This window comes from Malus sylvestris, chromosome 10 (assembly GCF_916048215.2).
Source record: "Malus sylvestris chromosome 10, drMalSylv7.2, whole genome shotgun sequence".
Classification (NCBI taxonomy): Eukaryota; Viridiplantae; Streptophyta; class Magnoliopsida; order Rosales; family Rosaceae; genus Malus; species Malus sylvestris.
In genome coordinates, this window is record NC_062269.1 from 3,014,375 (window position 1) to 3,029,362 (window position 14,988).

Genomic DNA, 14,988 nt, shown 5'->3' on the forward strand with positions numbered 1-14,988 from the left:
TTGGCCTCACTCTCTCGCTCCGTCTCTCGACTTTGACTCGACCTTGCCTCAGAGTCTCGAACAACCTCACCACCACCCTCCTCGACCTCACCTCAGACAACCTTACCAGTCACCTCAGAATCCGGCCACACCCTCAGACCCTCCTCTCTCTCAACTTCTCATCCCTCAGACCCTCACTGTGGAGGAGCTTTCCTTCATGGCACAGAGGCAGAGCTACGGCCATCGGTGTCGCTCACCTATCTGATCTCTCTTTCGACTTCTTCATCCATATTCCAGTGCACTGCGCACTGATTCTCCACCAAATCAGATAAATTTTGGAATTAATTTTGGGTTTGTGAAATTTAGATTAGGGTTTGTGAAATTTAGCACTTTGAGCATTTTGTTTGAATATTGAGATTCTTGAAACGAAATTATTGGGAAGAGTAGGAATGAGATTCTGGGGTTTTGTTAGCAGAAATTCTAGTTCGCAATTTCGATTGACTTTAATTTTTGATGGCCACCACTTTGATCAAGAACATAAAGACCAGGTTTTTTCATGTATGTCTTTCAAAAACCTCTTTTTTAGCTTGATTTTTTGCTTAATTTTGTGATTCTGATTAATCTGTTGCGATTATGAATTAATGAAAGACTCGTTGTATTAGGTTGAGGACATCCAAAAGAAAGTTTAAGGAGCTAATAAAGTGCCATATCGACACAGTTTCCATTTGGTAATTTGCGTTAGTCGTGTCTTCACTTTACATTGTAGCGATAACTTCCTGTTCGTGACCTGGTCTGCACTAGCAGTTTAGAGTACATATTTCCAGATTAAATACCTGCTTGATTCTTTAGTTAACCTCTGGGAATCTCATCTGGTATTCTTGGGAAGTCCCTGATTTGCTTGTGACTTGGGTTCAATTACTTGCTAATTACTTAATTGGGTATATGAAGAAACAGTTGTTAATTACTTACTTGGTGCATCAATTTGTTTAGTCTGGATTGCTGCTCAAGGGAATTACTGTTTTTGTACTCTGTTTTTAGGGTATTTTGTATAGGAAATGGTGGTTGTATGAAGCCAATTGAACTACCACTCTTCTTGTGATGAACAGATTTTAGTGGATGTTTTTGCAGAGAAATTGTTGTGAAATTACGTGGTTTGTGGCTTAATTTCATTTACTTGGATGTTTGGATGGTCTACATTTTTATTCTCAAAGAAGTTAGCATCTTGGTTGGCTGCAATGTTTTATGATGATTTGTTGTGTGATTGTTGCAAGTTTCATGCTTTAGTTTCTTTTGAGATGATTGAATTCTGCAGATGCAATTAGTTTCTGCAGATTGAATTGGATTGGGAATTTGGGTGTCTTAAGTTCTGTAGATGCATATCAGATACAATTGTAGCAGTCTTCCTGCAATTTTGTGTGAATTTTATTTCAGGATTCCTGATTTGTCTCGAAATCCTGAAACTATCCATTATGCTCCCCAGTTTCGAAATCCTGCAATTTAGATATATAAAAAAGATATCTCAGGTACTTCATTGCTATCCATTATGCTCCCCAGTTTCAAGCAGAGCAAAAAATTCTAATTGAGTTGATTTTTGAACATGCAGAGTAGTTAGACATCTGAATTACCAATCTTTATTATTATTGCAATAAACACACAGATTACACTAAAAACTAGTGAATCATAAACTTGCAGATGACTTATCCAAACACAAAGATAAGACATGAGTTTATTATTGTTGCTATAAACACAGGGATTATAGCGAAATTCAAAAACTAAAAACAAGGAAAAAAGTAGTGATGAAAACCAATGCCACTTTTGTGGGGAACACGATTGCATTCGCACATGCAACAAGCCTTTTAAACCCATAGGTGACCCAAATGGGACGAGTGAAGTCTCGTGAGGGTTTCCAGAGACGTTACCCACAAACATCATGCATACTGATCATCAACATCTGCCTTGGGAGACTGAGTAGATATCCACCCCTCCAGCATCAGGAGTTTTTTGGTTGAGGCGCAATTCGAATCTGTTTTCAATGAACGGCCTGGTTAAGAGGTCGCTTTGCAAGTGACGTAATCGGCAGCGCGTGATTAGGTTGTTGCTGTCAGGTGGTCCGACAGGCTCGACCTTGAACAATGTGCAAGCCCAATTGTCTTTGGTTTCATTTCGGTCAGCAGCTGCGGCCAGGACCAATAGCCTGTTTTGGTCCACCCTTCTCAAGTAGTTGCCGTTGTAGGAGCATTTGATATGCACGTAATTCTTGTCGGCGTAGTCCTCATTGTTTGGCTTCTCAGTGGTGAACTTTATGAACCTGCTGTTTTCATTGTCCTCGGAAAATTGGACAATCTCATTAAGGTCGCTTTCTGCATCAAGTTGATAACGCAAATACTTGTTGTTGGTATCTGCTTTCAGCAGAAAGGGGCTTGGTAGTACAGGTGGAGCCATGTTGTATAGTGTAGTTGGGATTGGGATGAACTCTCTTTTTTTCTTCTCTCTTGATGGTTTAATTTGCTTGCTGTGAGTGTGTTGCTCTGTTCAAACCTGCTATCCTATTTATAAGAAATTAAGCACAAGCTAGCTCAAGTTATGGTCTTTAATTAATATTATTTTCGACAAATCAGTTTCCCATCTCTTTCATTGATATGAACATGGCTGATCTCATTGGTGTGACGCAAGATTTGTTAAAATAGCTGATCGGATTGATTTCTTTGTATAACTCTTCTGCCAATTCTGCAACTTGTAGATGCAATTCCCATTACAAAATTTAAAAAAAAAAAAAAATCCTAAACTCATATAAGATAAATAAAGACTTTTTATATCATAAAATAAGATTTTCTAACTTGTACACAAGACTTTATTTACGAGATCGAATGCACATGGATGGGTGCGCATTTTCCTTCGTCATCTTTTCTGTGCTATTAATTTGTGTGATTGTCGACTTTCATAAATTACAACGGCTACAGGTAAAATGTCACTCTAGTTTTGATAAATAGTGAAGGCATATAGCAAAGTCTGTGCGGTCGTTTTTCATGAAGCAAATTCTTGTAGGTCTAATGATGGGGCATATGACAAAAACTTCTTTCTTGTTTAAAACTGAGCATAAATTTTAAATTTTGTTATAACATTTCACAACTATTAAAGGTTAACTCAATGGCCGTAAGCACCAAAGAGAAAAATGGTTAAGTGAATGTTATTAGAATTATATAAAACTGCTTGCATAGTATTTTACGAATAAGAAATTTTATAGAATATAGAATAAGTATTTCTTTTAAAAAAGAAAAATTGGGATGGTATTTTACACTAAAATATTTGTTGTCGACTTTAGATATGATCATAGAAAAAGACTTTGTAAAATGTCAAAAAACTTTATACCACGTGGAAAGACTATAATCGCCAGATAGTTAAAAGTTTTGCAACATGTAATCGACATGGTTTCATAAGACCTACAACTAGTTGACTTGGTTGTTAAAATTAATGTAAGACTTTTAGTTGATATTTCTTGAGGGTGAAACGCCTTTTGAGAAACGTTTTGGGCCTCATTACAATTTTTTCACTTATCTTTTATGTTTCAACTTAAATATTCTACTATAAATACATTTGGGGCTAAACAGCTGGTAAAACCATTTCCAAATGTATTTTAAAGATTTTCTTAATGTCACGGAAAATATTTTACGAAAATGAAAGATTTGAATTTCCACAAAAAAACGTGGGTTAACTCACGGTTTTTTGTCGGTTTTGTAAATTCGTATAAATATCTTCGTTAAATCTATTTGTTTTCACATTAACCTCACTGTGAGGTACTTAAAATTAATGTAACTTTCCGTCGATATTCTTGAGTATTGACCCTTGTTAAGGCAAAGATTTGGGCCTCACTACGATTTTTTTCATTTATGTCTTAGGTTTCGGCTTTCACAAAACACATGGCTGTAGACCTGAAGTTTTGATTAAAAATATTTGTAACATGACAGCATATGGCTATAGGCGTGGAGTCTTTGTTAACAATTAAAAGTTTTGTAATAAAATATTTGACTTGGTTTTATAAGACCTACATCTAGATGACTTGGGTTTTAAAACAAATATAAGACTTTTTGTTGATATTTCTTGAGGATGAAACACCAGTTGAGAAACGTCTTGCATCTCATTACAATTTTTTTTTTCATTTATTTTTTAGGTTTCAACTTAAATATTATACTATAAATACATATGTGGCTCAATAATTGGCAAAACCATTTCCAAATCTCTTGTAAACATTTTCTTAACGTCATGGAAAATATTTTACAAAAATAAAACATTTGTATTTTTCACAAAAGACAAAGGTTAACAATCACGGTTTTTTTATCGGTATATAAATTCATTCGAAAATCATCATTAAGTCCATTTGTTTTCACATTCGCCTTATCGTGAGGTACTTAAAAAATAATGTATAGCTTTCCGTCAATATTTTTGAGTATAGACCCTCGTTAAGGCAAATATTTGGGGCCCACTACCATTTTTTTTCATTTAATTTTAGGTTTCGGCTTAAATACACCATTCAAACTAAATCTTGGATCAATAATTGGAAACAAATACTCTCCCCATGCGAGCTCCTTCGTCAATTCCCCTGGCGAACTCTGAGTGCCTCTGAAGAAATGATTAACTGAAATTAGAATTTTTTAAACCTTGTGTTTGGTTGTATCTAACGATCCCTAATACCAAATTTAAGGTTTAGATATATAAAAAAGATATCTCGGGTTCTTCATTGCTATCCATTATGCTCCCCAGTTTCAAGCAAAGCAAAAAATTCTAATTGAGTTGATTTTTGAACATATAGAGTAGTTAGACATCTGAATTACCAATCTTTATTATTATTGCAATAAACACACAGATTACACTAAAAGCTAGTGAATCATAAACTTGCAGATGACTTATCCAAACACAAAGATAAGACATGAGTTTATTATTGTTGCTATAAACACACGGATTACAGCGAAATTCAAAAACTAAAAACAAGGAAAAAAGTAGTGATGAAAACCAATGTCACTTTCGTGGGGAACACGATTGCATTCGCACATGCAACAAGCCTTTTAAACCCATAGGTAACCCAAATGGGACGAGTGAAGTCTCGTGAGGGTTTCCAGAGACGTTACCCACAAACATCATGCATACTGATCATCAACATCTGACTTGGGAGACTGAGTAGATATCCACCCCTCCGGCATCAGGTGTTTTTTGGTTGAGGCGCAATTCGAATCTGTTTTCAATGAACGGCCTGGTTAAGAGGTTGCTTTGCAAGTGACGTAATCGGCAGTGCCTGATTAGGTCGTTGCTGTCAGGTGGTCCGACAGGCTCGACCTTGAACAATGTGCAAGCCCAATTGTCTTTGGTTTCGTTTCGGTCTGCAGCTGCGGCCAGGACCAATAGCCTGTTTTGGTCCACCCTTCTCAAGTAGTTGCCGTTGTAGGAGCATTTGATATGCACGTAATTCTTGTCGGCGTAGTCCTCATTGTTTGGCTTCTCGGTAGTGAACTTTATGAACCTGCTGTTTTCATTGTCCTCGGAAAATTGGACAATCTCATTAAGGTCGCTTTCTGCATCAAGTTGATAGCGCAAATACTTGTTGTTGGTATCTGCTTTTAGCAGAAAGGGGCTTGGTAGTACAGGTGGAGCCATGTTGTATAGTGTAGTTGGGATTGGGATGATCTCTCTTTTTTTCTTCTCTCTTGATGGTTTAATTTACTTGCTGCGAGTGTGTTGCTCTGTTCAAACCTGCTATCCTATTTATAAGAAATTAAGCACATGCTAGCTCAAGTTATGGTCTTTAATTAATATTAATTTCCTCAATCAGTTTTCCATCTCTTTCATTGATATGAACATGGATGATCTCATTGGTGTGACGCAAGATTTGTTAAAATGGCTGATCGGATTGATTTATTTGTATAACTCTTCTGCGAATTCTGAAACTTGTACATGTAATTCCCATTACAAAATAAATAAACAAAATCCAAAACTCATATAAAATAAATAGAGACTTTTTATGTCATATATATAAAATAAGACTTTCTAACTTGTTCAAGCTTATAGTCACAAGATCGAATATACATTGATGGGTGCGCATTTTCCTTCGTTATCTTTTCTGTGCTACTACTTTGTGCGATTGTCAACTTTCATAAATTACAATGACTACATGTAAAATGTCAGTCTAGTTTTGATAAATAGTGAAGGCATATGACAAATGTCTACAATTTGGTATCAAAGCCAAACTCTGGCCGGGAGTGTGTCAACGAAGACGTCGGGCCCATAAGGAGGATGGATTATAACATCCCACATCGTCCAGGGGAATGGATTCTGTAAGTCTTATATGTATATTCCTATCTCTACCTAGCACGAGGCCTGTTGGGAGCTCACTGGCTTCGGGTTCCATCAGAACTCTGAAGTTAAGCGAGTTCGCGCGAGAACAATCCCATGATGGGTGACCCACTAGGAAGTTCTCGTGTGAGTTTCTAGAAATAAAACCGTGAGGGCGTGGTCGGGGCCCAAAGCGGACAATATCATGCTACGGCGGGGCCCGGGATGTGGTAGGGGCTCGGGCTGGAATGTGACAATTTGAACCCGAAGCCAGTGAGCTCCCAAAAGGCCTTATGCTAGGTAGAGATGAGAATATACATATAAGACTTACATGATCCACTCCCCTGGGCGATGTGGGATGTTACAATCCACCCCCCTTAGGGCTCGACGTCTTCGTCGGCACACATCCGGCCAGGGATTGGCTCTGATACCAAATTGTCACATCCCGGCCTGGTCTCCCACCACATCCCTGGTTCGACTCCACTGTAGTATGATATTGTCCACTTTGGGCCCGACCACACCCTCATGGTTTTGTTTTTGGGAACTCACACGAGAACTTCCCAGTGAGTCACCCATCATGGGATTGCTCTGGCACGAACTCGCTTAACTTCGAAGTTCCGTTGGAACCCGAAGCCAGTGATCTCCCAAGAGGCCTCGTGCTAGATAGAGATGGGAATATACATATAAGGCTTACAGGATCCACTCTCCTGAGCGATGTGAGATATTACAATTAATGTTCAGTAAAATATTTTGTGAAAATAACAAATTGCATTTTAGACAAAAAAAATGGCACGATTTTTAGACGGTTTTGAAAATTTGTTTAATACATCGATATTTTTACACTAAGGGGAGGAGGAGTTTGGTTAAGCCACCCAAAGGGCAGCCTAATTTGGTTTCAAATTCGCCATCCACAAGATTCAAACTTAGGACCTCCCACTTCCAAGTAGAGAGGAATACTACCAGATCGTAGTACTGAGTGGCAAAAAATCTCATTAAATCTACTTGTTTTCACCTTAGCCTTTCCATGATGTTTTAAAACTAATGTAAGGCTTTATGTTAATATTCTTGAGTACCATCCTCAATTTATGCAATGTTTCAGGCCTTACTTGACACGCCCCAACCTCGATATCCCTACATACCAAGGTAAGCATATGCTGGTCGACACCCAACGGTGACAAAGCCATTTTAAACATGCATACAAATAAAGAATATGCAATTAGAATGTAAAATTATATTATAGGAACATGTACAGAGCATACAACTACTAATAATAATATGGAAGAATTACTAAGAAACGATACGAACAAGGAAATGATACTTATACTGAGAAGACTCGAGGATACCTATGCCAAAATACCATGACGCCGGGATCATGTGCCTCAATCCTAACTCCTGAAGGGGTGCAAAACAGAAAAGGTGAGTGGACCAAAGTTTATAATAATAATACTAATAGTAGGAAAACATTTTATTTCTGAACATAATAACCTCATGTTTTGAAAACACATTTATAATACTACATAGAGGTTTTATAAAAACCCCAGCATGCCATATAAAACATTCGTAAAACATGTATGTAAAACCAATGTTGAAAATGGTAATAACGCCCGAAGGTAAATCCATAAATCTCATCAGTGAGGTACTCAACTAGAGGTATCATAGTCGTCCAAAGGCAGTACCTGTCCATCACCCGAAGGTGAAGCTGAACAACCTATCCATCACCCAAAGGTGAAGCTGTTTAACCTGTCCATCACCTGAAGGTGAAGCTATATAAAATAACGTACATCCACACTGACACTAGCCGTGGCTAATGAATCTGTTCGACATTGCTTTTAGTAGTGAAGCTAGGGGTGTATAATATATGATATCTCACTCCTCCATCCTCTGTGTCATACGACCATAGACATTTATACCTGTGGTGTGCGGATGTGCCATATGATAAACCACTAGGTAGTACCAAAAACTTATCTCCAAAACTCGTATCAAAATCTGGAGCTCGCTAGGTCAAACCTCATCTCATAAATCCAAGATAAATCATATTCATGAAATCCATAAATAATTCATGTTTGTAAAACTGTAATATAAATCGTATTCGAAAATCATAGAAATCCATATATGCAAATCCAATAATTCAATACCTTTAATGAAATGTAATTTCGATAAATCAAACTATTTCGTAAACCATAATTATAAAAGTCTATAAAGCATATTATAAATCATATTCAAATAATGAAATATGGAATGCATGCTAGGCTAATATTTTATAAAAACAAGTAAGTTAAGAAGGGGTCCACTCACTGATTTTATTGCCTGAGAATTGCTCGAACTAGTGAGGATGACGTCGCTTCCCGCCAACATGCCTAAACACAATTAGGGACCATTTAATAAAACTATACTAAAATGTTAGAATGTAAAAGGAATGGCAAATTCGGATCTGGCAAGTAGAAAAACCTAAGGAGGGACCTCGGGTTTTCGCTCACGTATTGTTGTACGAGCAGCCATGAGGTTATGGTCCAGAAGGCCATGTGACGCCATATGTGGCGGTAGGCCGCCTAGACTCGTCGAAAAATTCAACAATTCTAAAAATTCCCAAATTTTACAGGAATGAAGATCTCAATGAAATGAACAACTTTCATACTTAGGTTGAGGTCCAATTTGACTGGGAAACAGCTCAAATTGCCCTCGATCCCATCAGAATCCTAGAAATGGGTGCTCTCCAATTCGTCCTCAAATCGAACTAGACGCCCCAAAACTTGTGTGGGCTTTGTTCCTGGGTTCAAGGTGAGTGGTTTGATGGTGGTGGTGGTCGACGTAGCTTTCACGATCGGCGAATCTTTGTTGTGGCACCCCTGGAACCCACGGGTTTCGTTCTGTATGAATTCAAGGTTAAACCTAGTGAAATTTGGTCGGAGATGGAAGAGGAGAAAATGATGGTTAGTTTGCAGGTGGTGGCGAGTTTGGATCGCCGAAAAACCAGTGGAAACACATTGGAAAGGTCACGCTACGGGTTGGGTTAGCGGGGAGGAACTGACTTAAGGGTGATCCAGTGCTCATCCATTCTCTCATTTCCCCTCAATTCTCTCCTTTTTGATTGGTCACTCTCTCTCTCTTTCTTTTCTTTCTCATTGGGCATCCACCCTTATTTCTCTCATTTCTCTCTTCTCTCCTCCATCCATCTCTTTCATTTCTATTCTTTCTTTTCCATCATAGCCACATACATGGTACAGACTGATGCTCCAACAAAATCTGGAGCCTTCCAGATTTATGGTCAATTGACCATTTTGCCTTCGACTTCGTTTGTTAATAAATCTTTTGTTATAACTCCAATTTACGTTCTGTTTACGTCCACGCGTTCGTTGTAACAAGTACTACAAGTATACACTAAGAAAATGGATCTTAAAAAGTCAACATATTTGCCTCGAAGGGTATTTTCGTAATTTCACATTTTAAAATTATAAAAACCGTAATAATTGGGGATGGGTCGTTACATTACTTCAACAACAACACACAACAACAACCAAGCCTTATGCTATTAAGTGGGGTCAACTGTACTCCCTTATGATCGAGTTTGAACCAAATCTTTCGTTAGCTACAAATACTTCATATCATTTCCTATAGTATATTTCCAAGTCTTAGTAACTTTTCCTCCACTCATTTTGCCCTGAGCCTTCCTCTCATAGTTGCCTCTTCTACCATAGCATTTTTAGATTTTCGGTTCATGTACCAAAACCATCTTAACCGATTTTCTTTCATCTTATCTTCAATGGAGACCACTCATATTTTACCTCGGATGTCCTCGTTGTTAATCCAATCATTTTGACACCCTGACCGCAATAATACAAGTTACAAGGCCGAGATATCTTGGCCGCCATGATATTGACCATATGGCCCTATTCAGGAATGACTTCACAAGCCAACTTAATAACGAAGCCAATTACGATGTGAGTGAATTTGAATCAAAACATTCATTAATAATAAATCAAAAGGTGCTACAAAGTTTCCTAATCAACCTCCCTGATTGGGAACATATATTCAAGGTTTAGATCACATTGTTATCACATCACATTAGAGCAGCTAGAAGTTTCATACAATAGTAAACACATTAAAGTGTAGTGCTATGCATAATCAAGAGTGTGATCATGCAAATATTATTGACAAAATAAATATGCAGTAGAGGAATCATCACTAAAATCCAAGGGATGAAACCTCATTGCCAAGCCCACTTGCCACCACTGAGGTTCTCCTGATTCTCACTACATCTTAGGGATTGATACATAAAGTATGAGTGGATCAAGTTTTATCTCGTAAAAAAACAATCGAATAATCTCCGTTTTGAAAACACCTATTGTAGAATTATACAGGAGATGACCTTAGGGCCCACATCCAACCATATCGATATAGCCCCAACTTGGTAATTATTGCCCGCACAATCTGTCAGGTGTGAAGTTTTATCACAAAAGACCTCGGTGTTAGATGAAGTGAGGACATGATATTTAAACTCTTATCTACTTAGAGATATGGCTGATGTGTGATATTTCAACACCTATATATATATATATATATATATATATATATATATATATATATATATTAAAAACTACATGCATAATAATATTACCATAATAGTGGTCACAATCAATTCATCTTGCACGTCATATCAAAGAAAGTAAGTCATTCATAAAATCAAAGTAATAGAATATGATTTTATAAATATTGTAGATGGTTCTTATAATGATGTATACGCACGTTGGTGCAACTTCAATTCCAATGATCTCTCTCTTTTAACAACTAACTATATTTATTTCATAAATGCTATCATTTGTATATATAAAAAAAATGATTTGATCATATTAATTCTGCATAGTCCCCTCAAGTTGGATGGTAAATGTCATAAATCAAGTTTTTTAGTCACAATTGAGTCCTTAAGATTTGCCTAACTCATCATCTTGTTCCCTGAGATTCAAAATCAATAGGAGCGGTCAACAAAAGTCAACGTATTTGCCTGGAAGGGTATTTTCATAAATTCACATTTTAAAATTATAAAAACCGTAATAATTGGAGACGGGTCATTACATTACTATAACAACAACACACAACAACAACCAAGCCTTATGCTATTAAGTGGGGTCAACTGTACTCCACTACGATCGAGTTTGCACCAAATATTTCGTTAGCTACAAATACTTCATATCATTTCCTATAGTCTATTTCCAAGTCTTCCTAACTTTTCCTCCACCCCTTTTGCCCTGAGCCTCCCTCTCATAGTTGCCTCTTCTAGCATAGATTTTTAGATATTCGGTTTGTTGATGCACAAAACCGGAGGGGTCTTGGAACAACGTAAATCCGACAATGAATATGTAAGAAAGTAAATAACACAAGATATATCGTGGTTCACCCCAAGGTTTGGGCTACGTCCACACTGAATATGTATTTATCTGAGAGGTGAGGGAGAAAATGTGAGAGCCTCTGAGAGTGAGGCTTTGAGAGGGGGTGAGGAGCCTTAGGAATTGGTCTCTTCAAATTGTGAGGGTGAGAGGTCCTTTTATAGAATAATGACACCTCACTTATTACATATTTGCCCCTTCCTTTATCACATAATTACATTTAAGTCCTTCGAGTATTTGTACGAGATCCAAATACGAGACCCTAAATATGGTATAAACAGTAGTCCCCTAAGTCTTCAATCAAGAGAATCTTTTGGCTGGAGACTTGAAATTTAGTCCATATGTGGGCCGAAGTAACTAGATGTTGTCTTAAACTGATGTTCAATATGAGGCGGTGCCTAATCTGAAATGATGCTCAACTAGAAGTAGCACATGCTGTGAGGCTGCTCGACCCGTGGCTTATGTTGCCTTGGTTGGCTCGGCTTGTGGCGTTGAAGGTGAGGGAGTCCCTTTTATAGAATAAGGGCTCACTCCTCAATACATGAATGATGAGCTAGAGTTGATGCTCTCTAATGATGGTGAGGGAGTCCCTTTTATAAAATAAGGGCTCGCTCCTTAGTACATGAATAACGGGTTAGGAGTGATGCTCGTGGCGAGGCGATTGCTCAGCTAGTGGCGATGCTCTCTAACGAAGGTGAGGGAGTCCCTTTTATAGAATAAGGGCTCGCTTCTCAGTACATGAATAATGGGTGTTCTCTAATGAAAGTGAGGGCGTCCCTTTTATAGAATAAGGGCTCGCTCCTTAATACATAAATAATGGGCTAAGTCCCCTAAGTATTTTTCATGAGGCCTCTACACAACATTCCAGCCCATTTATTTTGGGCTTTGCCTTTTTTTTGGTTTTTTTATTTTTTTTTTGTTTTTTACCTTTTGATGGGGTTTATACAAATATCTCCGAAAGATAGGAAAAATAAATTACATCATACAAAAACCAGAAAAGTAAATCACATCATTTTGGTGGGGTGTTTATTCTTCACTTTTGCTTTCTCTTTTGCTTTTTCATTAACATCATGGTGTCGTCTGTGAAGAGTGGGAACATGCATGATGAAAGTTTGTGGGCATCTTCTGCGCTGTCATCGTGCCAAGTTGATTCCCTTAATCAACTTAGAGCTTGGGCTGCTGTGCATTAGTGGGTAGCCATGCTTTCTGCTTTTCTCTTTTTGCTTTCTGTAATTATCTCCGACCCAAAAGTTAATGCACAAAACATAATCCTAATTCAGCATCAAGCAGGTAAGCTTGAAAATCCACTGAGCTGTGCTAGTGCAGTAGTAAAAACGTTTGTTCCCTGTTTATCAATCGATCTATGTGCTATTGGTGTGAAAAACTGTACAAATTCAGGATGCACTCCACTAAGAGTAGCAACCACCTGCTATGCAGATGACTCCAAAACCTTCTCAATAATTGGTGGACTAGCAAACTCAAACTTGCACCCCACATCACGCTCAAGCGTTTTAATTGTTCTCCTCTGGTTGTTAGTAAACATCAGAACGGCAGTACCTTCTTTCCCTGCGAGTCCAGTATGCCCAAAGCAATGCACAAATGTCTCTCGATCTTGCCACACTCCCCCCCACCAACTTCATCGAGTTCTTAATCTTGCCAAATGATGTCGTAGCTAAGTCACTCGCCAAGTCTAGATTCAGCAAGGTCTTGAGCAACGCGATGACCCCTGACATGTTCAAGCTCAAGACGATTCCTTCACGGCTTCCTCCATGTCCTTGCCCGTGCTCTCTCTCTCTCTCTCTCTTCCCCTTTCCCAAAAGCTGATAGCTTTAATTGTACTCATTAAAAGAGTAGCTTGCAAAAGGTGAGCTTTCCCCTGAAGAATTGGTGTCACAGTTTGCTGCTGATCCTCCTAATGAACATGCTTGATTAAATTTGCCCTCAATCCCAAAGATACCGGCTTTGATAAGACCTCTTTTTGGTGGGACATTGGTCGAGTCTCTCCCTTTTCCTTTCCTCTTCACTGGGTTGCTGCTGCTGCTGGTGAATCGCGTCTGACTGGAGCAGCAGAAGAAGTCTAGGGAACGGATATTGAAGCATCAACAACATCTGGGTTTGTTCTTGCTTTTCGCCTTGAACTTTCCCGAGGCCCTGTGCTACTATCAGTCATATTCTTCCATTTTCCTGACAAGAAGATGACCGACAAGCGGAGGACCGATATTTTCAGCAACATTTTCTCTCGCCATTGTCGGCGGCGCGTGGCCTCTTCCAATTGTGAGGGTGAGGGGTCCTTTTATAGAATAAGGACTCCTCACTTATTACATATTTGCCCATTCCTTTATCATATAATTACATTTAAGTCCCTTGAGTATTTGTACGAGATCCAAATACGAGGCCCTAAATATGGTATAAACACGGTTCATGTACCTAAACCATCTTAACCGATTTTCTTTCATCTTATCTTCAATGGAGACCACTCATATTTTACCTCGTATGTCCTTGTTGTTAATCCAATCATTTTGACACCCTGACCGCAATAACACAAGTTACGAGGCCGAGATATCTGGCCCTCACTAAATTGACCATATGACCCCATTCAGGAATGACTTCACAAGCCAACTTAATAACGAAGCCATAGTAAGATAATTACGATGTGAGTGAATTTGAATCAAAACATTCATTAATAATAAATCAAAAGTTGCTACAAAGTTTCCTAATCAACCTCCCCACTTGGGAACATATATTCAAGGTTTAGATCCCATTATTATCACATCACATCAGAGCAGCTAGAAGTTTCATACAACAGTAAACACATAAAAGTGTAGTGCTATGCATAATCAAATGTGCAATCATGCAAATATTATAGACAAAATAAATATACAATGTAGGAATCATCACCAAAATCCAACGATGAAACCTCACTGCCAAGCCCACTTGCCACCACTGAGGTTCTCCTGATTCTCGCTATGTCTTGGGGGATCGATAAATAAAGTATGATTGGACCAAGTTTTATCTTGTAAAAAATCAATCGAATAATCTCCATTTTGAAATAACCTATTGTAGAGCTTAATTGGGTATATGAAGAAAGAGTTGTTAATTACTTACTTGGTGCATCAATTTGTTCAGTCTGGATTGCTGCTCAAGGGAATTATTGTTTTTGTACTCTGTTTTTTGGGTATTTTGTATAGGAAATGGTGGTTGTGATGCAGCCAATTGAACTACTACTCTTCTTGTGATGAACAAATTTTAGTGGATGTTTTTGCAGAGAAATTGTTGTGAAATTACGTGGTTTGTGGCTTAATTTCAT

The 14,988-nt window shown here is 38.1% G+C and overlaps 2 protein-coding genes and 2 long non-coding RNA genes across 4 annotated transcripts; 1 reads left to right on the forward strand and 3 right to left on the reverse strand.

Moving 5' to 3' along the window:
• Positions 1–1,112, forward strand: LOC126585165 (uncharacterized). The gene is made up of 2 exons (XR_007610342.1): positions 1–537; positions 642–1,112. It is a non-coding gene; the product is annotated as an uncharacterized LOC126585165 (long non-coding RNA).
• An 811-nt stretch (positions 1,113–1,923) lies between these two features.
• LOC126587020 (uncharacterized) lies at positions 1,924–2,421 on the reverse strand. The gene has a single exon (XM_050251991.1). The coding sequence runs from the start codon at positions 2,419–2,421 to the stop codon at positions 1,924–1,926; it is 498 nt and encodes a 165-aa protein (XP_050107948.1).
• A 2,706-nt stretch (positions 2,422–5,127) lies between these two features.
• Positions 5,128–7,692, reverse strand: LOC126587040 (uncharacterized). The gene is made up of 2 exons (XM_050252018.1): positions 7,644–7,692; positions 5,128–5,729 (listed from the first exon to the last, which is right to left on the reverse strand). The coding sequence occupies exon 2, from the start codon at positions 5,623–5,625 to the stop codon at positions 5,128–5,130; it is 498 nt and encodes a 165-aa protein (XP_050107975.1). The 5' UTR covers positions 5,626–5,729; positions 7,644–7,692.
• Positions 7,693–7,704: 12 nt separating this feature from the next.
• LOC126585169 (uncharacterized) lies at positions 7,705–9,338 on the reverse strand. Its single transcript, XR_007610346.1, has 3 exons — positions 8,936–9,338; positions 8,596–8,657; positions 7,705–8,051 (listed from the first exon to the last, which is right to left on the reverse strand). It is a non-coding gene; the product is annotated as an uncharacterized LOC126585169 (long non-coding RNA).
• Between the last annotated feature and the right edge of the window lie 5,650 nt (positions 9,339–14,988).

Excerpts from the sequence above, each read along its gene's own strand:
- LOC126587020 (XM_050251991.1), bottom strand. The coding sequence starts at position 2,421 with ATGGCTCCACCTGTACTACCAAGCCCCTTTCTGCTGAAAGCAGATACC.
- LOC126587040 (XM_050252018.1), bottom strand. The coding sequence starts at position 5,625 with ATGGCTCCACCTGTACTACCAAGCCCCTTTCTGCTAAAAGCAGATACC.